Source organism: Odocoileus virginianus, chromosome 1 (genome assembly GCF_023699985.2).
Source record: "Odocoileus virginianus isolate 20LAN1187 ecotype Illinois chromosome 1, Ovbor_1.2, whole genome shotgun sequence".
NCBI lineage: Eukaryota > Metazoa > Chordata > Mammalia > Artiodactyla > Cervidae > Odocoileus > Odocoileus virginianus.
In genome coordinates this window covers 70,849,784-70,876,339 of record NC_069674.1, presented here as the reverse complement: position 1 = coordinate 70,876,339, position 26,556 = coordinate 70,849,784, and the positions used below count along the sequence as shown (strand labels likewise).

At 41.0% G+C, this 26,556-nt stretch overlaps 2 protein-coding genes across 2 annotated transcripts in view; one reads left to right on the top strand and one right to left on the bottom strand.

The window, feature by feature from the left end:
• FBXL13 (F-box and leucine rich repeat protein 13) overlaps positions 1-4,129 on the bottom strand; it is a 220,506-nt gene extending 216,377 nt beyond the window's left edge. Inside the window, exon 1 of the mRNA XM_070469733.1 lies at positions 3,964-4,129. Coding sequence (XP_070325834.1) covers positions 3,964-4,038 — 75 coding nt within the window. The 5' untranslated portion in view covers positions 4,039-4,129. The remainder of the gene's footprint in view (positions 1-3,963) is intronic.
• Positions 4,130-4,220: 91 nt separating this feature from the next.
• ARMC10 (armadillo repeat containing 10) overlaps positions 4,221-26,556 on the top strand; it is an 83,616-nt gene continuing 61,280 nt past the window's right edge. The window contains exon 1 of the mRNA XM_020904233.2: positions 4,221-4,680. Coding sequence (XP_020759892.2) covers positions 4,542-4,680 — 139 coding nt within the window. The 5' untranslated portion in view covers positions 4,221-4,541. The remainder of the gene's footprint in view (positions 4,681-26,556) is intronic.

Below are 26,556 nucleotides of genomic sequence, written 5' to 3'. Positions count from 1 at the left end.
GGGTTAAATCAACATAACATTAATTTCATCTAGATTATATGTTTCCCCATTTTCCACCTGATCTCTATTATAATATTTTAGGTAAAATCTACATGAATTCAAACGCACAAATCCTAGTTGTATAATTCTGACAATGGATATACTTAAATCTCAGTCATTTTCCAACTCCCCAGAAAGTTCCCTCGTGTAGCCTTCCAGTTAAGCCTTCTGTATCAGTCAGGATCCAGTTAGGAGACAGAAATCACACCAGTAATTTGAATAAAGAATATTTATTCTATTTTAATAACTAAATTCTAATAAATAATTTAATTCAAAGTTGTTCATATTAACAATGATTTTAAATTAATAATAATTAACATGTTAAAGAAAACAGGAAATGATAGACAAAAAGGATGAAAAGATGCAGGATTTTAATTGGAATGTATAAAAAATCAAATGGACATTCTAGAACTGAAAAATGCACTATCTGAAATTAAGAACTCATTTGATATACTTAATAGTAGACTAGACTCAGCTTAAAACAGAATCTGTAAACTTGAAGACAATCAATGAAAACTATCCAAACTTAAGTACAGAGGGAAAAGAGAATGGGGGAAAAACAGAAAAGAAAAGAGGCATAGGACCCAGTTAAAAAAAAAGAAAAAGCTAACATATTTATGACGGGAGTCCCAGAAGGAGAAGAGAGAATTAGGTAGAAGCAAAATTTGAAAATGATCAAGAATTCTCTAAAACAGATGAAAAATATGAATCAACTGATTAAGTAAGCCCAGTGAATCAAGCAGGATTAAAAGAAAAAAAATCAGCCTCTATTCAAAAGTTGGCAGGGAAATGATATCCTAAGGAGACAGCCAGGTTTTATTCAGAACAGGTAGGTGGAGTTCAGAAGAGGTTAAATATACATGGAAATCTGTGATGAAAGATAATGTATTCCAAAACTTGCAGAAGATGGGTTTTAGAAGAGTTCTGGGCATGGAAAATTGGATCAGGTGAATAGATGCAAAGAAAACAGGTAACCAGGTTAAGGTGGGTATGTGACACTCTCTTGCACCTGCTGGTAATATGGTAGCAGAGATGAGTGAAGGACTCCTCAGAATAATAGTCTTAGGCAGTAGGGAGCACTTCTAAGGGCTTCCTTTCTCTGGGGGCAAATCAGGGTGGTAGGCTGGTGTGGAAGAGGTGCTCTCATCCAGAGGAGGAACCAGGGGTGCCTCCAGCAGCTGGGCAGTTTTATGGCAAGTGGAGAGGAAGGCGAGGTGAGGTTACAACTTCTCTGATCCTCAACTCAAGTCCATTTGTGCTACCTGTTCCATGGCCAACTTGGACATAGCTATGACTCAGAATGGCTTCAAACTGAATCATAAATACAGTCAGCCCTCTGTATCTGCAGCTTCTTTATTCAACCAAATGGGGGTCCAAAATGACTGGGAAAAAATTCCATTGTTTCAAAAAGCAAAACTTTAATTTTCTATGTGGAGGCAATTATTTACATGGCATTTATACTGGATTAGGTACTATAAGTGATCTAGAGATGATTTATTTAGAGGTGATTTATACAGTAAGATGGAAGTAGGTTGTATGTAAATACCGTGTATGCATAGATTTTAGTATCCATGGGGGTCCTGGAACCAAAGCTGAGGATACTGAGGGATGACTGTATTACATCCTTTGAAGAGGCTCAGTCTTCTTCCCCAGCTCTGCGTGTGAGGACAGTTTCACCCCTCCAGGCCTACTTGCATTGATAATAGTACAAAAATGGTTTCAAAAAGGAAAAATCGATGATCCAGATTTTTCAGGTTCTCCCCATGGAAACTAAAATTCATTTTCTTTATAAAAGTTTAAAATTGTGCACTATGAAGTCAGTCATGTGTTAATATATCTAACCAAGAAAAACGTTTAATAGAAAAAAAAAAGATGACTCTGAGAGATAATTGTGCAAACATTCTACTTTCTGGCCCCTACCTCCTACTTTTCCAGCTCCCTCACTCAAATACTTCCTCTACCCTTTTTCATTCACCTCTTACAAACTTCCACTTTCTACCCACATATCAGTATTATTTCTTGTTCTCATATCCCACGCAGTCCTTAGAGTCCTAGGCCCATCACTTTAGGCACTCTCAAAAGCTTAGCTCCCTCCCCACTGCCCTTTCATTATACATGTGTGGCAAACTCCTATCCTGGATGAAGTCAACTCTTATTTGTGTACTCAGTACTGATTTACTGAGTGCTGCTTGAGAAAATCATGCAACTGGGAAGATAAGTAGCAAGCTTTCTACACATTTTCAAATATAATTGTATAGAGGTAAAACATGAATGAAACTCATCATAAAAAAAATTAAAACCATACAGATGTATATGGAGTAAAAGATTACAGTTCTCCCCTAAAGCTATCCCCCAAAACATTTGCTGTTAATAGTTTGCCATATATTCTATGCATGTATTATTGTCTTATACACATATATACACATATAAAAACACACTTATACACAAATACACATATCCATACAAATATGAAGTCAGATAAGTAGCTAGATTTTAGTAGACACTTTTGTTAGGTAATTTGCATTTTTGTCTTAAGGCACAGGTATATACTGTTCTACATAATCTCCCATTCCCTTATTTACTATGTTCACTATGTGACAATGTTACAATGAATATACTTGTACATCCTTCTGGTTACATGAGCAAGTATGTCTCTAAAGTGGATCCTCAGAAGTGGAAATGCTTGGTTTAAGGATATTCATATTTAACATTTTAATAAATATTTGAAAACTACCATCCCAAAAGGAGGGGGCTGTACTGAATTGCACCCCCCCCCCCCCCACTTGCGTAGGAGAGTTACTCCCCGAGCTGGGCTCTCAACACTGCCTTACCCTTCTTCTTTCCTTCCCTGGACTGCTAATTCTCCCTCCTTGTCTGAATAACTTAACTACTCAAAACCCCTTCTACAACCGCCATCTCCTCCCAAACATCCTCATTCTTGACAAACATTTCACCTCATATTTGTAGAGAAAATGGAAGTCACCAGAAGATAATTTTATTGGCTTCCTAACTCGGACATGAGTTTGAGTAAACTCCGGGAGTTGGTGATGGACAGGGAGGCCTGGCGTGCTGCGATTCATGAGGTCGCAAAGAGTCGGACACGACTGAGTGACTGAACTGAACTCAGAGCCTACAAAGCCTATCCACCCCTTGTCCTTCTTCCTTCCTGTTACAAGGTGGGTGGGGAAGGACAGTCTTTCCTCCCATTTAAGTCTTGGTTGTGTGGATCTTCCTTTCACACAAATGGCTGACTACCTTCTGGGTCGGGAAGATCCCCTGGAGAAGGAAATGGCAACTCACTCCAGTATTCTTGCCTGGAAAACCCCATGGACAGAGGAGCCTGGTGGGCTACAGTCCGTGGAGTCACAAAAAGTCGGATACGACTGTGTGACTTCACTCACCTTCTATCTAAAGATCTCAGTTTCCACTCCTCAGCTAACCTCAATCTATTTTCTGCCTTCATCACTCCATTGAAAACCCACACTTAATTTTGGGCAAAATCCACCACAACTTTTCAAGTCTTTATCTTAGGTGACACTATTGCCCACTTTCTTCATAAAGCCACACTCTCCTACTTTTCTTTCTCTATCTCCAAGGCATTTCATTCTCACTCCTCTGGCCCTTAGCTCCTCTTGTCCAAACCTTAAAAGCTGGAGTTTGGGGTTTCTGTCCTGAGGCCTTTCCCCCTTTCTCCTTGGGAGATGTCACTCATTCCCACCCCCCTCCCCTTTCAGCCACCACCGCCCCTCTGTCTTCAACTCTGACGTGTGTTCAGCCCAGACCGCCGTCCTGTCCAAAGCTGACTTCATCTCTCCCCTTTCCGCTCCCCTTAACCTCCTCTCTCCGCCAAATTCCAGTCCCTCCTCTGGGAGTTCTCTGCCCATTCTTCCCTCTTCTAACTCCGCCGCCACGTGGCTCCAGTACCTCGCAGACCTGAGGAACGTAGTTCTCCTTGAAGTATTTCCTCAGCCTGGGGCTGGCCCGGCGCAGCGAGGCCATGGCCTGAGGCCCTACTGAAACGCTGCGCTGCTCGCTTGCCTTCCCCAAGGCCGGAGCAGCAGGGCCACTCCGGAGCGAGGGGCTAGCGCGTCCCGGCGTTGCCACGGCAACCGCGCGATGTGGAAGGCGGGGCTAGGCATTGCGTCGCCTCGCGCCCTCAGTGGCCTGCCGGGAAGAGAGGCGGGCCTCGGGCCGAGGCAGGGACCCGCCTCCGGGCGTCCGGGGCGGCCCCCGGCCTGTGCTCTTGGGGCGTGCAGTGCTTGCAGCGCTTCACCCAGTCTAGCTCGCCTCCGGCCGCGCCCCGCCCATTCTCCAGGAAGCCGCCAGGAAGCTTACGGGCTGAGTGGACTCTTTCACTTTTCCGCGGGGCGGTTTCTGAGAGGCGGAGCTCAGCCGCCCATTTCCTTTCTCCAGCGGCGTAATCCCAGGCGGCGGCGCCTGGACCCGCTGGCTTCGGACACTCCCGCGCTGGGCCCAGCGCTGTGCGCGGCCTCAGAGGTAGCATGGGCGGCGCCCGGGACGTGGGCTGGGTGGCGGCGGGCCTGGTCCTCGCGGCCGGCGCCTGCTACTGCTTCTACAAGCTGACGCGGGGCCGGAGACGAGGCGGCCGCAGGCTTCGGCTGCGCCCCTCGCGGTCCGCAGGTGAGGCCACGGGATCCCTGGCAGGTGGCGGGGACTGGGACTGGGGCTTTCCCTGGATGAGGGGTTGAAAAAGCTTCCAGTCATTGTGTATGATCCTTTAATGTGTTTGCTTGGAAGCTCTTGGCTTCCCTGCTGCTGCTGTTGCTAAGTCGCTTCAGTCGTGTCCGACTCTGTGCGACCTCACAGACGGCAGCCTATCAGGCTTCTCTGTCCCTGGGATTCTCCAGGCAAGAATACTGGAGTGGGTTGCCATTTCCTTCTCCAATGCATGCATGCACGCTAAGTCGCTTCAGTCGTGTCCGACTCTGTGCGACGCCATGGACAGCCGCCCACCAGGCTCCTCTGTCCACGGAATTCTCCAGGCAAGAGTACTGGAGTGGGTTGCCGTTTCCTTCTCTATGGCTTCCCTGTTCTGGGAGTAAATAAGAACCCCAGCTAGGGAGGGAGGCTGGTGAGAAAGGCGAGGTCGGAAAGCCCAGGTGCAAAAGGTGGGTCTTCCTCTTAATTGGATGAGTGTAGGGTTCGGTTCCCTACCTTCATTTCTTTTTTTCAAAATACCAGGATGGAAAATTGCTGTAACTGTCTCGCCCAAGTCTGGTGGCACAGCGGAGGATTAAGTTTCCCAGAAGTGTATTGATTGCCTTTCGCGTTAAATCTTGCTCCTGACCTTCTTGTTACCAGAGTTTCTCCTGAGTGTGCATCGGGTGTTGCCCGGCCTGCAGCGATAGGTGAAATTCTGCATGCGGTTAGCCTGGAAGAAGGGACACCTGAGGGGCAGCTCTGAGAGGAGGTACTTTGAAGTCACCGTGGTCTATGTATTAGCAAAGTTTGCGAGACAGGAGATACAGATATAGCTATGTATATCAAATTAGAACTTGTCTGCATGCAGGACAACCCTCTTGGTGGACAAGTGCATGATTAAGTTTGGGTCCAAAAGTTGATTGGTCCTTTCAAGATTCTAACAATTTGCTCATGTTCTGAGGGGATATTTCAGGTCATGGGAGTTGTTACAGAAATTATTAAAAAATAAAATCTGCCAACCAAGAAATTCCTCTCTACAAATGTGGGAAAGAACTAAATAGTTTTATTATCAAATAAGCATTTAACCAGATGGCTATGTGCATTACGAGCAGTCTGCTAGTGAATTCTCACTGAATTCTCACCGCTTTTAGTATCTACGCAGGTGCAACCTATTTCATATTATGTACGTACCCTCATGATAATCAGTAATTTGTCCTTAAGAGGACTTAACTGAACCATTTGGTACATATGGTTCGCTCTAAATTCACTGGTAGTGAGATGGTGTTTGTGTTAATTACTCTTATATAAAAGGAAAAAATTGTCAGTGTCTTTATAACCATGTAGTCTCAACATAGAACTAAGTACCAAGCTCAGACTCAAACGGATAAGGAGATGGGGACTCCTTCCTTGATTTTTACACTTCAAACAGATGACATCAAAGTCACTGAGAAAGACTTCTTAAGGTTGTAAACCAGCAAGAGGCTTAGCTTTCTAAAAGATGTACATTCATACTAAAAGGACAAAGGAGTTACAGTTAGAAGTTTGCTCAAGGAAATCTTCACAAAAAAGGGAGTAGGAAAAGGTTCCTTTCCCTTCTGGCACAAGGGGAAGAGAATCCATTTTTTAAAAGATTTGTACTTATTCTTGCTGCCAAAGTTTAATTTGTTGTCTTTGTGTCAAAGATATTTCTGTGTAAGTGTTTAGTCAGGTGACCTGAACCCAGATACCTACTAACTTATACTTACTGAAAAAGATGAAACTGACAAAGTCTTACTACTTCCCCAAATCATCATTACCATGGTCAGACAGCTTATAAAATAAGTTGTTCACAGTCCCTTCTGTTGGTCATTTATTGGACCGGAACCTGGTGGTCCGGAGTCGACTATGAGAGAGTGAAAGAAGCAAAGAGGCTAATATTCCCTGGGTTACGCAACCAACTTTTGTGCTCCAGGGAATCAGCCAGAAATAGAGAGGGAAAGAAAGAAAGACACAGGGACCCAAGCTCTGATGGAGCAAAGGTGTTTTAATCAACATGGTGTGGGCATATATACTGTCTTACAAGGTAGTTATTCTCAGCAAAGATAAAGATTAAAATTCCTGACTTAAAAAACATAAGGTGATCCATGTTAAAGAGAGAGAGTTGTAAACAATCACTTTTACCATATGGTTCATAAGAAGGAAGAGGGTACTTACCACTGTACTGATAAACTAATGAAGGAGATGCCTGGATTCCTCAGCTTACCTTTCCTCTTAACTCCTGAATATTCAGGAATTAATAAGGAATAGAGGATTCCTGACAGATCCAAAACAGCACACAGGAAGCCTCCTGTTAAATGCTTCCTGACAATTCCTACTATTTTATTATATTTGTAAAAAAAAAAAGGTCCTGATCAATTGAGTCTGGTTAGTATTAACCAACCTTGTAGAAAGGTGACAATAAACAACAAATACAATTATCAAGACGGTCACCAAAGTTACAGTTCCAGACCCGATGCTGTGGGTAATACTTTGAAACCATCCTCGTGGGTCTGGCCCGGATAATTTGTTCAGCTAAAGTTTCCAAATTAGTGGGAGAGGGCAGATATTTAGAAGAAGTTTCAAAGATTTCCTTTTGCAGTAATTGTACATTCAGAGAGTCATTATCATGTAAATGAAATTTGATTTGTTCCCAGTTGTAGGTATTATGATTGAAATGAACAGGGGTAACACAAAATTGGCAGTTAATACAAGTTACAGGACGTAAAGTCTTATTAAATTGTAAATTTCCTATGGCTATAACAAAAGGAAGTGGGACACAGGCCTGTATAAAATATGACTGATTACAGCAAAAGAAATAGTTACTATGACCACGACTGGCCCCTGTGAAATGTCCGGTCTGAGTCCCAAGCTCTTCGGTGCTGGCAGCAAGTTTTCAAATGTCCCATTGTTCAGGCCCAATGTGTTTATCGAGGACAATTTGAGGAGGAGGAGCAGATGCCATTCCACAGTCAAGCCAGCCAAGAAGTCCTTTGTCATGGTAATGTTTCATTTGTAACCTACTACATAATGTTTTTTGTTCTTTCCCTAAAGTTTCAGTAGTGTAAACATGGTTTACAGACACAGGGCAGCAATGTCCAAAAGTCTTCTTTTGGAGGCAGGACGAAAGCCCAAGTTTGTCGGCTAATGTCTAAGCATAATTTTGCTGGGCCTATGCACAGTGGAAGGACTTCATAGCCTAAAGAAATGTTAATTAGTTTTCCCTCCTCCCCAGGGTGTGAGGGTTCCAGGGAGGGGGCATATGGGTGGAGTCATTAGTTGATATGACTTTTCTCCCTCTTTTCTCCCTGCATTTTATGACCTGTAATAAAGGGAGGTTGGGTAAGAAAGCCCAGTTAAGTTTGGGAGGCAAGGGCTAGCAGGCTGAGCATTGTCAGGAAAGTGTATTCAGGACTCCAGGCATTCCCTGGTGAGAGACCAAATTTTCAGCTTGATTAGTAAGGGTTTTTATCTGTCCTCAAGAGTGGAGGTCATAGGATTGATGCCGTCAAGGGCAGTGCTTCCTGGAGATCTTTAGAGCCGCCATGGCCCATATTGAAATTTCTTCCTCCTGGGGTTCTTGTTGTTTCATCTTCATTTTGAATGTCGGGGGGCCCCCTTGGGTCAAATCTTTCGGAGAGGAAGCCATGTGAGTTCATTGGATCCATCTGGGGAAATACAAGCATATCCCTTTCCCTGTAAGATTAGTTTCCCAGATTTCCATTGTTTATTGAGCCCGTCTTGACCAAATGGGCAGAGGAAGAGAAGTGTCCTTTAATTCCTTCGAAATGTCTTTCTGCCCTTGTTAAAATATTTCCCTGTGGTAGGTTTAAAAAATTTAAAACAAATAAAGCTGTATTAGCAATAGTTACAGGTTTAGAAAATATGTTGGAATCTAGTAAAGTCTGCTTTAGATAAGGAAGACAGTAGTGTTCCTGTGTATTCCCCCTTCTTTAATTTTTTTTATTTGTAACTTTAGTGATGTGTTCGTTCGACAGTGTCTTGTGTCTGGATTATAAGGAATACCTGTAATATGTTTAATAGAAAAAGATTGTAAAAATTGTTTAAAGTTTCTAGAAAAATAGGCAGGGCCATTGTCTGTTTTAATAGAACTAGGAGTTTATGGTGGAGGTTTCTATTTTTTAATTAAAAAAACTGAATATATAGAGTCAGAGACTGTATTAATGGGGTAAGGATGTAGGCAAATAACTTGAATTCATCTTGTTGAGCAGAATGAAATTTAGTATAAAAGACTTTATATTTTTTAAGAGACCAGAATGAAGCTTTGGTGTTTTTAGTCCCATCTATATAAAAGAAATGTGAGAAATAATAAATTTTTTAGAAAAGCTATTTGGAAATTGGTAGAAGTTTGCAATGTGTTCTCAAATTGAGATTTATCATATATAACTACTAGCAATCTGCTAGTAGAGAAAGGAAATGTCTCAAAATTCAGAGAATAGCACCATGCCCCTCACCCACAACATGTATTTTGAGATAATCTTGGCACCAGGTGAGTTGTCCCAGGTCATAAAATGATCGACTTGAATCTTGTAGAAAGGCAGATTACCATACAAATAGTTTTGTTTACATAGATTAAGGGAACAGTGTCTGAGTATATCATAATTGTTTGACAAGTAGGTTCTGAGCCATTAGGCGGACTCTGAAGACAGAGTCTGGGGTAAATGTATAGGACATTAACATAGCTTAAGACAAACATTTCCATGAGAAAAACGCATTGGTTAACTCAGGGTTTGAGAATAGTTAACTTCAGGTGAAACCAGGTGTCATGGCAACACAATATTTTAAGAGAAACCTTTTAAATTTGTATAGAGAAGGAAAAAAAAAGAAATATCGCTAGTTTGTTTCCTCCTGCCACTTAAGAGAGAGAAAAATGTCTGACACTTGCCGCCTATTTTCTCCATTTGGAGACTCCTGGCCTTCCTGCCTGTTAAGTCAGACTAGATTGGCCAAGTTAAAGACTGAAGGTTTGTGGGGGCAGGGGCCCAAAAAGTCCGGTAGGTATTCTAGAGGGAACTGCTTGAGGGTAAAGGAGAAAGTCATTTAGGGCTGGTATATTGACGGTAGCACTGCCGGATGTTGAGGGTTTGAGGGAAAAGGTGGAATTTGCCCCTGGTTTTTGTTAAAGGGGATCTGGGGGGGTCTCCTGCTTGGAGTTTTCCAGAATAGGTTTTCCTTCAATGTCAAATTTAAATTTACACTCTTTGGCCCAGTGCATTTTTCTATGGCAACAGGGGCAGACTTTTGGAGGGGTTGTTTTTTTGTTTTTTTTGTTTTTAGTTTTCTTAGGGAAGTCCCTTTTTAAATGGCTTTTATCTCCACATGTAAAGCATCCTATATTTTCCTTTTCTTAAGGCAGCAGCCATTTTTCAGCTAGCATTTACATCTTTTGAGTTTCTGATCTTATATTGCGACAAGCCTTCAAATAATCAAAAATAGTCCCTGTCTCACAAATTGGGGCTATAGCCCTTTGACATTCCTGATTTGCATTTTCATAAACAAGTAATTTTTTTAGTTGTCTTTTAGCTTTTTTCTTTCTTTCTTTTTTTTTTTTTTTTTAATTACACTATGGGCTTAAGGGAGTCGTTGCCAGAATCATTAGGTTCTATCAAGGGAGAGACTTTGGGATTTGTGCCCGCTGGCAGGGGAGGAGCACTTGGAGCAACTGGGGCAGGGTTAGTGGGAAAATTCTGAAATATCTTATGTTGTTCTAATTGGCCTTTTGTGAGGCTTCATCATCTGATTCATATTCATGTAGTAAGTGTTCTGCTTGTTGCTGAATATCAGGAGGGCTAGAATTACCTTGGAATGGCAGAATCACAGCTTCAGTGAGAGCCCATAGGGGCCAGAAATCTACCAGAATATTTTTCCCTGTCTGACGGCTCATTCAACATTCTCTTTGACCTGATGCCAAGTTTCTAAATCAAAACTACCTTCATCAGGGAACCAAGGGATACATTCAGCCACTGTCTGAAGGCAATCCTCTATTCACTGGTGTGAAACTGAAAATCCCTGAACTTTAAATAAGTGATGAAGTAAAGTAGAAAAGTGAGGGGGCTTTCCAGCTGCTTGACCCATGTCTTAGAGAGACCGTCTGGGGTCACTCCGTCTGAATCTGCCACGTGTACCAGAGTCCCTGTTCAGGCGCCACTTGTTGGTCCTTTATTGGACCAGAACCTGGTGGTCCGGAGTCTATGGTGAGAGAGTGAAAGAAGCAAAGAGGCTAATATTCCCTGGGTTACACAGCCTGCTTTCGCACTCCAGGGAATCAGCCAGAAATAGAGAAAGACAGGCAGACAGACAGACAGACACGGGGACCCAAGCTCTGATGGAGCAAAGGTGTTTTAATCAACATGGTGTGAGCATATATACTGTCTTACAAGGTAGTTATTCTCAGCAAAGATAAAGACTAAAATTCCAGACTTAAAAAACATAACACGATCCATATTAAAGAGAGAGAGTTGTAAACAATCACTTTTACCATATGGTTCATAAGAAGGAAGAGGATACTTATCACCGTATTGAAAAACTAACAAAGGAGATGCATGGATTCCTCAGCCCTGGGAAAGGCTTGCCTTTCCTCTTAACTCCTGAATATTCAGGAATTAATAAGGAACAGAGGATTCCTGACAGATCCAAAGCAGCACATAGGAAGCCTCCTGTTAATGCTTCCTGACACCCTTCCTGAAGCTATTTTTTTTTTCCTTTGAAGAAGATTTAAGAAATACCCATTTTGTCAGAATCATCCTTATATTTTGCATGGTTATCTTTTTTTTAATTGAAATAAACATTGTATTAGTGTTAGATAAACAGCAAAATGATTTTAAATTTATTTGAATTGCAAAATGATCTCCATAAGTTTAGCTGACATCCATCACCACAAGTTTTCTTCTAATGAGAGCTTTTAAGATTTATTCTCTTAGCAATTTTCAAGTATGAAACACAGTATTATTAACTATAGTCACCAAGCTGTTTATTACTATAAGTACTTATTGCCCTTATAACTGGAAGTTTGTACACTTTGACCAAAATCTTCCCATTTCCTTCAGCCCTCAGCCCCTGGCAACCACCATGACACTCTCTGTTTCTATGAGTTAAGAATTTTTTTTTATATTCCACATCAAAGTGAGATCATTCTGTACTTGTCTTTCATTTGTTTGACTTATTTCAGTGGACATCATGCCCTCGGGGTCCATCCATGTTGTCACAGTGGCAGGATTTCCATCTTTCTTTTGGCTGAATAACTTGCCATTGTGTGTATGTGCGAGTGTGTGTGAGTGAGTGTGTTACCATGTTTTATGTATATATTCATCCATCGATTGACACATAGGTTGTTTCCCTGTCTTGACTATTGTAAATAATGCTATAGCAAACATTGGGGTGCAAATATCGTTTCAAGGTAGAGGTTTTGTGGAATCATGAAGTGGAATTGTTAGATCATGTGATAGTTCTATTTTTAATTTTTTGAGGAACCTCCATATTTTCCATAGTGGTTGGAAATTTGCTTTCCCACCAACAGTGCACAAGCATTCTCTTTTCTTTACATCCTCACCAGCATGTGTTTTGTTCTTTGAAGAAAGCCATTCTGACAGGTATGAGGTGATAGGTAACTGTGGTTTTTGGTTTGCATTTCCCTGAAGATTAGTGATGTTGAACCCCTTTAAATGTACTTCCTGGTCGTTTGAATGTCTTTCAAAAAAGATCCATTCAGAACCTCTCCCCATTTTGAAATCAGATTGCTTCCTTTTTTCTTTTTTTACTGAGTTACATGAGGATTTTAAGTATATTTTAGGTATTAACCATGTATCAGATACATGATTTGCAAATATCTTCTCCAATTTCATAGGTTGCCTTTTCATTTTGTTAATGGCTTCCTTTGCTGTACAGAAGGTTTTTAATGTAATTCCACTTGTTTATTTTCCTTTTGTTGCTTCTGCTGCTGTTGTTTAGTTGCTAAGTCATGTCTGACTCTTTTGTGACCCCATGGACTGTAGGCCACCAGGCTCCTCTGTCCATGAGATTTCCCAGACAAGAATGGAGTAGGTTGTTATTTCCTTCAGGGGATCTTCCCAACCCAGAGATCAAAACCACTTTTCCTGCATCAACAGGCAGGTTCTTTACCAGTGAGTCACCAGGGAAACCCTTTGTTGCTTCTGTTTTTTGGTCAAATTCAAAAAATCATGTTAAGACCAGTGTTAAGAAGCTTACCATCTATGTTTTTTTAGGAGTTTTAAGTTTTCAGGTCTTATATTCAAGACTTTGATCCATTATGAGTTGACTTAGTATATTGTGTAAGATAATGGTCCAGTTTGATTATTTTGCACGTAGCTGTCTAGTTTGCCAAGCACCATTTATTGAAGAGACTGTTCTTTCTCCAGGTATATTCCTGGCTCCTTTATCATAAATTAATTGATCATATACATGAGGGTTTATTTCTGGGCTGTCTGTTCTGTTCTGTTCATCTTTGTGTCTTTCTCCCCTGCCCCAGTACCATACTGTTTTGAGTACTATAACTTTGTAGTATATTTTGAATTCAGGAAGCATGATGTTTCCAGTTTTCATCTTAACATTACTTTGACTATTTGTGATTTTTTTTAGTTCCATAAAGATTTGGGACTGTTTTATTTCTGGAAAATTGGCATTGGAATTTTGATAGCTATTGCTTCCTTGGTAGCTCAGATGGTAAAGTATCCTTCTGTAATGCAAGAGACCTGGATTAGATCCTTGGGTCAGGAAGATCCCCGGAGAAGGAAATGGCAGCCCACTCCAGTATTCTTGCTTGGAGAATTCTATGGACAGAGGAGCCTGGTGGGCTACAGTCCATGGGGTTGCAAAGTATTGGACATGACTGAACAGCTAACACACTTTGGGTGGTATGGACATTTTAGCAATAATAAATCTTCCTACCCCTGAGCATAAGTATGTTTGCGTTTATTTGTATCATCTTCCATTTTTTCCATCAGTGTCTTATAAGTGTACTAGTGTGTCACCTCCTTGATTAAATTTATTCCTGGATATTTTATTCTTTTTGATGCCATTACAAATGGTATTGTTTTCTTAATTTCTCTTTTTTATAATTTGTTTTTGTGCAACTGATTTATTTTTCAATTTTTATTTATTTGTTTGTTTATTTTTGGCTGTGCTTGCTCTTCCTTGCTCTGTGCAGGCTTTCTCTAGTTGTGGTGAGCAGGGGCTACTCTCTAGTTGCAGTGCACAGGCTTCTCATTGTGGTTGCTTCTCTTGTTGCAGAGCACAGGCTCTAGGAGTGTGTAGGCTTCAGTAGTTGCAGTGCACAGGCTTAGTTGCTCTGTGGCATGTGGAATCCTCCAGGACCAAGGATCAAACCCATGTCCCTTGCATTGGCAGGCAGATTCTCATCCACTGCACCACCAGGGAAGTCCACAACTGATTTTTTTTTTTTTTTTAATATTGAATTTGTATCTTGCAACTTTGCTGAATCCGTTTATTGGTTCTAACAGTTTTTTTAGTGGAGTCTTCAGAGTTTCCTCTGTATGTCATCTGTAAATAAAGTTTTACTTCTTGCTTTCTGATTTGGATGCCTTTTATTTATTTTTCTTGTTGAGTTGCCCTTTTTAGGACTTCCAGTATTCTGCTGAATAAAAGTGATGAGAGTGGGCATACTTGTCTCGTTTCTCAGAAAGCTTTCCGTTCTTCACTGCTGAGTATGATGTTAGCTGTGGGCTTTTCATATATGACCTTTATTATGTTGAGGTACATTCCCTCTATGGGGCTTCCTTGGTGGATCAGTGGCAAAGAATCTGCCTGTTTAATGCAGGAGAAGCAGGTTTGATCCCTAAGTAGGGAAGATCCCCTGGAGAAGGAAATGACAACCTACTCCAGTATTCTTGCCTGCAAAATCCCACGGACAGAGGAGTTTTGCAGGCTCCAGTCCATGGGGTTGCAAAAGAGTCAGATATGACTTAGTGACTAAACACCAACAGCAACATTATCTCTGTACCCACTGTCGAGAGTTTTTATCATGAGTGAATGTTAAATATTGTTAAATGCTTTTTCTCCATCTGCTGAGATAATTATGTGATTTTTATTCATTTTATTACTGTAATGTAACACAGTATTGATTTGCAGATATTGAACCACTCTTGCATATCAGGAATAAATCCCACTTGATCACTGTGTAGATCCTTTAATGTGTTCGCTGATACTTTGTTGAGAATTTCTGCATCTATATTCTGGGTGTATCAACCTGTAATTTTCTTTCCTTGTGGTGTCTTTGTTTGATTTTGGTATCAGGGTAATACTGGCCTTGTAAAATAAGTTTGAAAGTGTTCTCTTCTACTTTTTTGGAAGAGTTTGAGAAGGACTTGTATTCTTTCTTCTTTAAATTTTTGATAGAACTCACCAGTGAATCCATCTGGTCCTGAACTTCTGTTTTTAAGGCAAGTTTTTGATTACAGATTCAGTTTCCTTACTGGTAATTGTTCTGTTCAGATTTTCCATTTCTTCATGATTCAGTTTTGGTGAGTTTTATGTTTCCAGAAATTTATCTCTTTCTTCTAGGTTGTCTGTCAGGGAGTGTTTGACGGGAGGATGCCTACGTGCTGTCTCTCATGAGTCCTGGAACAGCACGCTGCTCCCAGGGACTGAGGTCATTGTGTGAGGCAGGCTTGGGTCTCCTTTAGTAAACATTCTCTTTAGGACAAAACTGCTTAGTCTCGTTCCCCTTTCTTGAGATATGGATTGCCTCCTGACCTTGTGACTAACATTACCCCTTGTTCCCTTGGTAACGGTTGCTGTACGTTTGGTTTTCTGATCTCTATCATTCCCGAAAGAAGTTTCTTGTACCACAGCCTATATATACTCATAGGAAAATCATTAAAGCACCTTTGCTCCATCAGAGCTTAGGTCCCTGGGTCTTTTTTTGTCTCTCTCTCTCTCTCTTTCTCTCTTTTACTTTCTTATCGTTGACTCCGTACCACCAGGTTCCGGTCCATTAAAGGACCCCAACAGTTGTCCAGTTTGCTGGTGTGTGATAGTTCTTAGTAGTCTCTTACGATCCTTTGCATCCTGTGGTATCAGTTGTAATGTCTCCTCTTTCTGATCTTGTTTGAGTCCTCTCTTTTTCTTGGTAAGTCTAGCTAAAGGTTTGTTTATTTTATTTTAAAAAAAAAAAAGGCAGCTCTTTGTTTCATTGATCTTTCCTGTTGCCTTTCTTGTCTCTATTTCATTCACTTCTGCTCAGAAATTTGTTATTTTCTTCCTTCGTCTAACGTTGGGCATTGTTGTTTGTTTTTCTGGTTCCTTGAGGAGCAGTAAAGTTCGGTTGTTTGACATCTGTCTTGTTTCTTATGTAGGCATTTATTGCTATGAAATTCCCTCTGATAACTGGCTTTGGTACATCCCATATATTTTGGTATGTTGTATTTCCATTTTATTGCTTTATTTATTTTAATTTATTTTTAATTGGAGGATAATCAGTTTATAGTGTTGTGTAGTTTTATGCCAGACAACTATGTGAATCAGCCATGTTATAGGTATTGTTTCTTCGCGCAGTAGTGTCTTGAGTCTTTGGACCCCATGGACTGTAGCACGCCAGGCTTCCCTGTCCCTCACTGTCTCCCAGAGGTTGCTCAAACTGATGTCCATTGAGCCGATGATGCCGTCCAACCACCTTATCCTCTGTTGCCCCCTTCTTGTCCGGCCCTCAAATCTTTCCTGAGGTCTTTTCCAATGCGTTGGCTCCTCACATCAGGTAACCAACGTATTGGAGCTTCAGCTTCAGTCCTTCCAATGAGTATTCAGGTCTGATTTCCTTTAGGATTGACTGGTTTGATCTCCTTGCTGTCCAAGGGACTCTCGGGAGTCTTCTCCAGCACCACAGCTCAAAAGCATCAGTTCTTCAGCCGTCACCTTTCTCTGGGCTTCCCTGGTGGTTCAGCTGGTAAAGAATCTGCCTGCAATGGGGGAGACCTCAGTTTGATCCTTGGGTTGGGAAGATCCTCTGGAGAAGAGAAAGGCTACCCACTCCAGTATTCTAGCCTGGAAAATTCCATGGACTATGTAGTCCATGGGGTGGCAAAGAGTCAGACACGACTGACCGACTTTGACTTTCTGCTTTCTTTATGGTCCAAATCTCATTCATATTTGACTACTGAAAAAACTATAGCTTTGACTATACAGACCTTTATTGGCAAAGTAATGTCTCTACTTTTTAAACACTGTCCAGATTTATCATAGCTTTTCTTTCAAGGAGCAAGCATCTTTTAATTTCATGGCTGCAGTCACCATCTTCAGCAATTTTGGAGAGCCCAAGAAAATAAAATCTGTCACTATTTCCACTTTTTCCCTCTCTATTTGCCATGAAGAGATGGGATTGAATGCCATGTTCTTAGATTTTTGAAAGTTTGAGTTTTAAACCAGCTCTTTCACTCCACTCTTTCACCTTCATCAAAAGGCTTTTTAGTTCCTCTTTGCTTTCTGCCATTAGAGTGATATCATCTGCATATCTGATGTTGTTATTTCTCCTGGCAATTTTGATTGCAGCTTGTGATTCATCCAGTCCAGCATTTCTCATGATGTACTCTGCATAGAAGTTAAATAAGCAGGGTGACAATATACAGCTTTGATGTACTCCTTTCCCAATTTTGAACTAGTCTGTTTTTCCATGTCTGGTACTAACTGTTGCTTCTTGACCTGTATATAGGTTTCTCAGGAGGCCAGTAAGGTGGTCTGGTATTCCCATCTCTTTAAGAATTTTCCACAATTTGTGGTGACCCACACAAAGGTTTTAGTGTAGTCAATGAAGCAGAAGTAGAGGTTTTTCTGGCATTCTTTTGTTTTTTCTATGATCCATTGGAGTTGACAGTTTGATCTCTGGTTCTTCTGCCTTTTCAGCTTGTACATGTGGGAGTTCTCGGTTCACGTACGGTTGAAGCCTAGCTTGGGGAATTTTGACTGTTACCTTGGTAGCATGGAAATGAGTGCAGCTGTATGGTAGTTTGAACATTCTTTGACATTACCCTTCTTTGAGCTTGGAATGAAAACTGACCTTTTCCAATCCTGTGGCCACTGCTGAGTATTTTTAATTTGCTGACATATTGAATGCAGCACTTTAACAGCATCATCTCTCAGGATGTGAAATAGCTCAGCTGAAATTCCATCACTTCCACTAGCTTTGTTCATAGTAATGCTTCTTAAGACCCACTTAACTTCACACTCCAGGACGTCTGGCTCTAGGTTTGTGACCACATCATTGTGGTTATCTGGGTCATTAAGACCTTTTTTTTGTACAGTTCTGTGTATTCTTGCCACTTCTTCTTAGTCTCTTCTTCTGTTAGGTCCTCGTTGTTTCTGTCCTTTATGTGCACATCTTTGTGTGAAATGTTCCCTTGGAATCTCTAGTTTCCTTGAGGGGATCTCTAGTCTTTCTCATTCTATTGTTTTCCTCTCTTTCTTTGCATTATTCTCTTAAGAAGGCTTTTGTATCTCTCCTTGCTGTTCTCTGGAACTCTGTATTCAGTTGGATTTATCTTTCCTTTTCTCCTTTGACTTTCTCTTATTTTCTCAGCTATTTGTAAGGTTTTCTCAGACAACCACGTTGCCTTCTAGCATTTGTTTTTCTTGGGAATGGTTTGGTCACCATCCCCTGTACAGTGTTACTAACCTCTGTCCATAGTTCTTCAGGCACTCTGTCTACCAGATCTAACCCCTTGCATCTATTCATCACCTCCACTGTATAATCATGAGGAATATGATATAGGTCATACTTGAATGGTCTAATGGTTTTCCCTACTTTCTTCAATTTAAGCTTGAATTTTACAATAAGGAGCTGATTATCTGAGCTTCTCCATATTCAGCTGCAAAGAATATAATCAGTCTGATTTCAGTATTGACCATCTGGTTATGTCCAGGTGTAGAGTCATCTCTTGTGTTGTTGGAAGAGGGTGTTTGCTATGACCAGTGTGTTCTCTTGGCAAAGCTCTATTAGCATTTGCCCTGCTTCATTTTGTACTCCCAAGGTCAAACTTGCCTGTTACCCCACGTATCTTTTGACTTCCTACTTTTTGCATTCCAATCCCCTATGATGAAAGGACATCTTTTTTGCGTGTTAGTTCTAGAAAGTCTTGTAGGTCTTCATAGAACCTTTTGACATCAGCTCCTTCAGCATTAGTGATTGGGGCATAGACTTGGATACTGTGCTGTTGAATGGTTTGCCTTTGAAACAAACAGGGATCATTCTGTCTTTTTGAGATTGCACCCAAGTACTTCATTTTGAACTCTTTTGTTGACTATGAGGGGTACTCCATTTCTTCTAAGGAATTCTTGCCCACAGTAGTAGATATAATGGTCATATGAATTAAATTTGCCCATCCTTGTGCATTTTAGTTCATTGATTCCTAACGTGTTGATGTTTACTCTTGCCACCTTCTGCTTGACAACATCCAATTTACCTTGATTTATAGACCTAATATTCCAGGTTCCTATGCAATATTGTTCTTTACAGCTCAGACTTTACATTCACCACCAGACACATCCACAACTGAGCATTGTTTCTGCTTTGGCCCAGCCTCTTCATTCTTTCTGGAGCTATTTCTGCTTTCTTTCCCAGTAGCATATTGGACACTTACAGACCTGCGGGGCTTATCTTCCACTGTTGTATCTTTTTGACTTTTCATATTGTTCATGGGATTCTTGAGGCAAGAATACTGAAGGGGTTTTCCATTCCCTTCTCCAGTGAAGCACATTTCGTGAGAACTCTCCACTATGACCCGTCTGTCTTGGGTGGCCCTACATGGCATGGCTCATAGTTTCATTGAGTTACACAAGCCTATGATCAGTGTAATAATTTTGGTTAGCTTTCTGTGATTGTGGTTTTTATTCTGAAGACTGTGTTTGATTATAGTTCTTGCTTCTTCTGTCTGCCCTCTGATGGATAAGGATAAGAGGCTTGTGCAAGCTTCCTGAGGGAGGGACCAGCCGTGGGGAGAACTGGCTCTTGCTGTCTTGGGTAAGGCCATGCTCAGTAAATCTTTACTTCAATTTCCTGCTGGTGGATGTGGCTGTGCTTCCTCCCAGTTGTTTGTCCTGAGGCGACCCAGTCCTGGAGTCTACAGTCTCTACAGTAGGGCTAACTAGCAACCTTCCAAAAGGACTTAAGCCAACACGCACCTCCCTGGACTGCTGCTGCCAGCGCCCCTATCCCTGAGGGAGGCTGCTTCCAACCCAGGCCGCTTCTGAGCCTCGCCTCTGCAGGAGACCCTCAAACACTCACAGGCAGGTCTGACACAGTCTCTTGTGAGGTCCCCACTTCTTTCTGGTGTGCACAAGATTTTGTTTGTGCCTTCCAAGAGTCTCTCTTTCCCCCAGTCCTGTGGGAGTTCTATAATCAAATCCTGCTGTCCTTCAAAGTCAGTTTCCCTGGGGATTCCCTTTGCTGGATCCCAGTTAGCAAGTCTGATGGGAGACCTAGAACCTTCGCAGCAGTGTGAGAGCTTCTTTGGTATTATTCTCCAGTTTGGGGGTCGCTTACCTGCAGGTATGGGATTTGATTTTGACGTGATTACATCCTTCCTACCATCTTGTTGCAGCTTCACCTTTGTCCTTGGACATGGGATATCTTTTTTCTTTTTTTTTTGGTGAGTTCCAATATCCTGTCAATGGTTGTTCAACAGCTTGTTGCTGTTTTGGTGTTCTCACAGGAGAAGATGGGCACACGTCCTTTTCCTCCACCATCTTTTATCTGGTGATAATGACCATATCATGGTCATAAAAAAAATTCTTAGTACTGTTTCAGTCTTCTTAAATTTATTAAGACTTGTTTTGTAGCTTAACATGTAAACTGTCCTGGAGAATGTTCCACATGTGATTGAGAAGAGTTTGTATTCTGCTGCTTTTGAATGGAATGTTCTATAAATATTAAGTTCATTTGGTATAATGTGTCCAATGTTTCCTCATTGATTTTCTGTCTTGATGACCTGTCCATTGATGAAAGTAGGGTTTTGATTCTGCTACTGTTATTGTATTGCCACCTATTTTTCACTTCAGGTTTGTTAATTTATGTGCTCCTATGTTGGGTATATAAACATTTACATATGTTATATGCTCTCGTTGGCTGAAATCCTTTATCATTCTATGATGACCTTCTTTATGTATTATAGTATTTGTCTTAAAAATCTGTTTTGTCTGATAAGTATGTCTGCCGCTACTATTTTATTATTTCTATTTGCATGGAATATCTTTTTTCATACCTTCACTTCAGTCTTGTGTTTGAATCTTTAAAACTGAAGTGAATCTCTTGTACACAACATATAGTTTCTGTAATATTGTGATTTATAATAAGAAATGTGTATTTGGTCTTTGGCCTTCCCAGGTGGCACTGTGGTAAAGAATCTGCCTGCCAAGCAGAAGATACAGGTTCAATCTCTCAATCAGAAAGATTCCCCTGAGAAGAAAGTGGCAACCCACTCCAGTATTCTTGCCTGGGAAATCCCATGGAGAGAGCTGGTGGACTACAGTCCATGGATTGCAAAGGAGTCAGACACAACTTAGCGACTAAATGACAACAGCAAATATTTGGTCTTTATATCCGTCTCTGGCACAGAGTTCCTAAAACCCTTGGAATTTCCTAAGTGATGTGATTGGAAAAGGTGATTTTTTAATGTTGATGAGGTGATTTTTGGAAAGCATTGAAGGTTGGGGGCTAATTGCTGGTGGAGCCAACTTTGTGATTAGAGGGCTGGAACATTCAGTCCCACTTTCCCCTGACCTCTGGGCTGGTGAGAGGGGCTGGAGGTTGAATCTGTCACCAGTATCCAACAATTTAATCAATTGTGCTAATGTAAAGAGGTTTCTATAGAAACCCAAGAGGGGGTAATTCCTTTGTTCCTTTCTTCTGCTGTTGTTATTTTCCTTTGTGATTTGATAATTTCCTGCAGTGGTTATGGGGCTTCCCTGATAGCTCAGTTGGTAAAGAATCCACCTGCCATGCAGGAGACCCCGATTTGATTCCTGGGTCAGGAAGATCTGCTGAAGAAGGGAAAAGCTACCCACTCCAGTATTCTTGGGCTTCCCTTGTGACTGAGCTGGTAAAGAATCCACCTGCAATGCGGGAAACCTGGATTCAATTTCTGAGTTGGGAAGATCCCCTGGAGAAGGGAAAGGCTCCTACTCCAGTGTTCTGGCCTGGAGAATTCCATGGACTGTATAGTCCATGAGTTTGCAAAGAGTCGAACACAACTGAGCAACTTTCACGTGTAGTGGTTATAACAGTCTATTTTAAGTTGATAACAACTTTCAGTTTGAATGTATGCATTCTAAAGCTCTGCATTGTTACTCTCCCCACCTGCAACACACACACTTTGTGTTTTTGATGCCACAGTTTGCATCTTTTTATTTTGTGTATCCCTTAACAAAGGCTTCCCCAGTGGCTCAGAAGGTAAAGAATATGTCTGCAATACAGAGACCCGGGTTTGAAATTCCTGGGTTGGGAAGATCCCCTGGAGAAGGGAATGGCTATCCCCTCTAGTATTCTTGCCTGGAGAATCCCATGGACAGAAGAGCCTGGCAGGCTACCACAAAGAGTTGGACAGGACTTAGTGACTAAGCACACACAAAAGGCCAGTGTAATGGAGCTGAATTCCTTCAGCTTTTACTTGTCTGGAAAATCCTTTATCTCTTCTTCAGTTATGAAGGACAGCTTTGCTGGATACAGTATTCTTAGTTGACAGTTCTTTAAGCATTTTGAATGTGTGATGCTCCTCCCTTCTGGCCTGCAAGGTTTCTGCTGAAAAGTCTCCTGATATTCTAATGGGGGTTTTCCTTGGATGTAACAAGTTGTTTTTCTCTTATTGCTTTTAAAATTCTCCCCTTGTCTCTTAATTTTTGTGTTTTAATTATAATGTGTCTTGTGGTTCTCTCGTTCCTCCTATTTGTAACTCTCTGCTTTATGGATCTGGTTTTCTTCCTTCCCTAGGTTAGGGAAGTTTTCATCCATTATTTCTTCAAATAAATATTCTGACTCTTTGTCCCCTTTGGGATCCCTGTAAGGTAAATGTTGAACCACTTGATGTTATCTTCACTTTTTCCTTTTTTCTGTTCAGATTGGATGAGTTTCACTGCATTTAGAGTTCCATGAACCTTTCTTTTACTTCATCTAGTGTGCTGTTGACCCCTCTAGCTTCTTTTTCAGTTCATTTATTGTATTCTTTAGCTCTATGGCTTCTTTAAAACTTTATTTTAAATTGGAGGATAATTGTTTTTCAATGTTGTGTTGGTTTCTACCATACGACATTGTGAATCAGCCATAAGTAAACTCTTACTTCTATTTAGTCCTTTTTTATATTTCCTTTCCCTCTGTTGAAGTTCTTGTTGTGTTCATTCATTCTAACAAGTTTGGTATGCATGTTTGTGACCATTACTTTGAATTCTCTATCAGGTAAATTACTTATCTGCATTTTGTTAAGGTTTTTTTTGATGTTTTATTTTGTTCTTTCCCTTGGAACATATTCCTCTGTTTCTTCATTTGGCTTGATTCTCTGTTGGTTTCTATGTATTAGGTTGAAACAACCACCTTTCCCACTTTGAAGGTCTTGTATAGGAGATGAACCTTACTGTTCAACCTTGGCCCAGCTCTTAGCTGTTTCTCAAAATTTGTGATTGTCCAAACAGCCTGTTTTATTTTTATTAGCTCCTAGTATTTGATGATGTGCCAAGAGCTGTCAGTGTCCCAAGGGGAGATTCTCAGTAAACCCCTAAGTGAAGATTGATTGGAAGTCAGACTCTAAGGTAGCAACTTTTAAAGTATGCAAGTATACCTCTTTTGGGGGAAGTCTGGGAGGTGGGTGTTTCTGTCTGTACCTTCTTTACTCAGCTGTGGAATGGCAGCCAGCTAAGTACCATTTCCTTGTTTGCTACTGTCTTACTGAATCTATAAACATAAGCCCCACTGACCACCAGAGCCAGATGATCAAGGGGTGTCCCTTGGGTGGCAGCCCCAAACCAGAAGCATACACAAACTCCTTTCTGGGAAATACCAGTGACCTACAGCAAGGCAGGGAGAGAATGCAAAGATGGCACTTGCCTGTTCTCCCCGTCTCTAGAGAGGCTTGCTCTTGGTTTCTTTCATTGAAAATGTTGGCTTCAGTCTTTTGCCTCTACTGTGTCCTTGGGGGTTAGCCATGATGATTCTGTAGAAACCCTTCAGGTTACTCTCTCTGAATTCAGTATAGCCTTGTGAGTCTTGTGAATGCAAGCCCTGTTAACTTTCAAAGCTAGATGTTTTGGGGGACCCATCTCTCACGTGGAAGTCTTAAAAGTTGGGACACGAGATGGGGACCCTAAACTCCTTGCTCCTCAGGGAGAAGCTGGGAGTTGTCAGTTCCTTCCCAGTTGTGTGTCACTGAACCAGGGGTGGGGTTGATGGTGACAGTGTCTCAGCCTTTCCTGCCTATTTCCCAGTGAGTTGTTTTCTCATTTGCCCAGTATACAGGAATCACTCAGTTTCAAGATTTTGTTCACAGGAAATTGTTTCATATGTAGCTGAAGATTTGGTATGTCCACATAGGAGGTGAGTTCAAGATCTTCCTTTGTGACTATCTTGAATAAGAACCAAGTGGTCTTTTGTTTGTCTTAAATGTTAAGAAAAATTTAATTCCTGTTCCGTTAACACTGTTTGAGAGCTTGAAAGAGATGGAAATAGTCCCAGTTCATTCAACAACTTGATCCCCAACCTGACAAGAATAGCATGAAAAGACTGTAAATCTGTCTCAATTGTGAATAAAGATTACAAATACTAAATAAAATACTAACAAATTAAACCCATTACACAATTAAGGTAATAATATTCCAAGACCAAATTGACGTAAAGGAAGGATCCAAATTGGAAAACAGATTGATGTAACTTTTTGCATGAATAGATTAAAAGCAAAAGCACATATGACCTCATAATTAGAAAGCCATTTGATACAACCTTGTAAATCAGCTATACTTCAATTTTTTTTTTAGTTGCATTAGAAAGATATTTGAAGGGGAATTCCCTGGTTGTCCAGTGGTTAGAGCTCTGTACTCTCACCGCCTAGGGCCTGGATTCAATCCCTGGTCAGGGAACTAAGATCCCACAAGCTGTGTGGCATAGCCAAGAAGAAATAAAGAGAGAGAAAGACATTTGAATATCATTATTTCTAATAAAAACAGCAAGTTAGGAATAAATAGTAGGAAATATTCTTAAGTTGTTGAGGAACATCCATCAAAAACCAAAAGCAAACATTCTAGTCCATGGTGAAACACTGCTAGCATCCTTATTAAATTTAAGAACAAGCGAAGTATGGGATTTTACTGGTGGTCCAGTGGTTAAGGCTCCACACTTCCACTGCAAGGGGCACAGGTTTGATCCCTGGTCAGGGAACTTTAAGATCCCACATGCTACATGGCATGGCCAAAAATAAACAAAAATAACAGGAGAAGGGTACCTGATGTCACAACACTGTTATTTAACATTGTCCTGGAGTCTTTGGTAGCTTGATAAGAAAGGAAAAACTGGGTGAATATTAGAAAGGAGGCAAAAGTATAATTAGTAAATCACATAATGATTTACTTGGAAAAGCTTAAGAGAATAAACTGAATAACTTTAGAAACAAGAAGAGTTGAATAAAGTAATTTGAATGCAAGATAAATATATGCTATAACTTTTTGTATATAAGCAGTAACTAATTCAAAATATAATTGAAAAGATTTTATGATAGCTATAAAATCTTTAAAAGTTAGAAACACATCTAGCAAGAAGCCTATACAAAGATAATATCTATGAAGGACATAGACACCATAAAGAGAAAAGCATATTATGTTCCTGATTGGAATGATTGTGTATGGTGACAATTATCTTGAAATTTATCTTACTATGATGTTATTATTTGGTAGTCACTTTTCTTTGAGAATTGTAATGTCTCCTCAGTTTACTTTAAGAGATGGTGAACTAGTGAACCTAAAATTCTTTCACTGTCATACTAGTATAAAGCTAAGTGGAGAACTGGGGCATACATACCTGACTGCCTCACCTATATAATAGTAATTCAAAAACTAATCAGTTGAATTGCTGGATATTTGATCATCACCGTCCTCTAAACTTTTTAGACTTCTAAGGCTTTTATTTCTTTACTGAAAAAGTAAAACATGATTTTTAGTAAAAATTCAAGCAGACACCCACCAGTGGTCTGATACCAACTTTGGGAACCCCAAGATCCTGCATCTACTCATAAGTGAGCCAGTGGTAGCTTTGGGCCTGAACCCCCACCCACCAGTTGCCAGATACTACGGACTTCTTAGCCAGCCACCCCAGAAATCAACTACACCCACCAGAAGACCAGCGTTAGATCTGGGAACCGCAGCCCTGTGGTCACTCATCCCAGAACCAAGCTCTTCCCACCAGTGAGCCAGCACTAGGCCTGGGACTCCCAGAGTTTTGCAGCTGGCTATCTTTTGGCCCTGGCAACCAACTGGATGAAGGGTCTGCCACACCTTCCAGACCACCACAGTAGTCAACCCTCCACAACAGAAGAACCCATGCCCCTCCATGTAGGAAGCCCCCCTAGGGATTATAACTCTGGTGACCAGAAGGAGTATGCTGTTGGAACCCATAGGGGGTCTCCTGCATAAGACCATTTCTCCAAGGTCAAGAAACGTAACCAGCATACCAGATAAATAGAAATAAAGACAGTAAATCAGGCAAAAATATGACAGAGGAACATATTCCAAAGAAGAAACAAGATAAAACCCCAGAAAGACTAAATGAAGTGGAGATAGGCAGTCTGCCCAGTAAAGTGTCTGAAATAATGATAAAAATGATTGAAG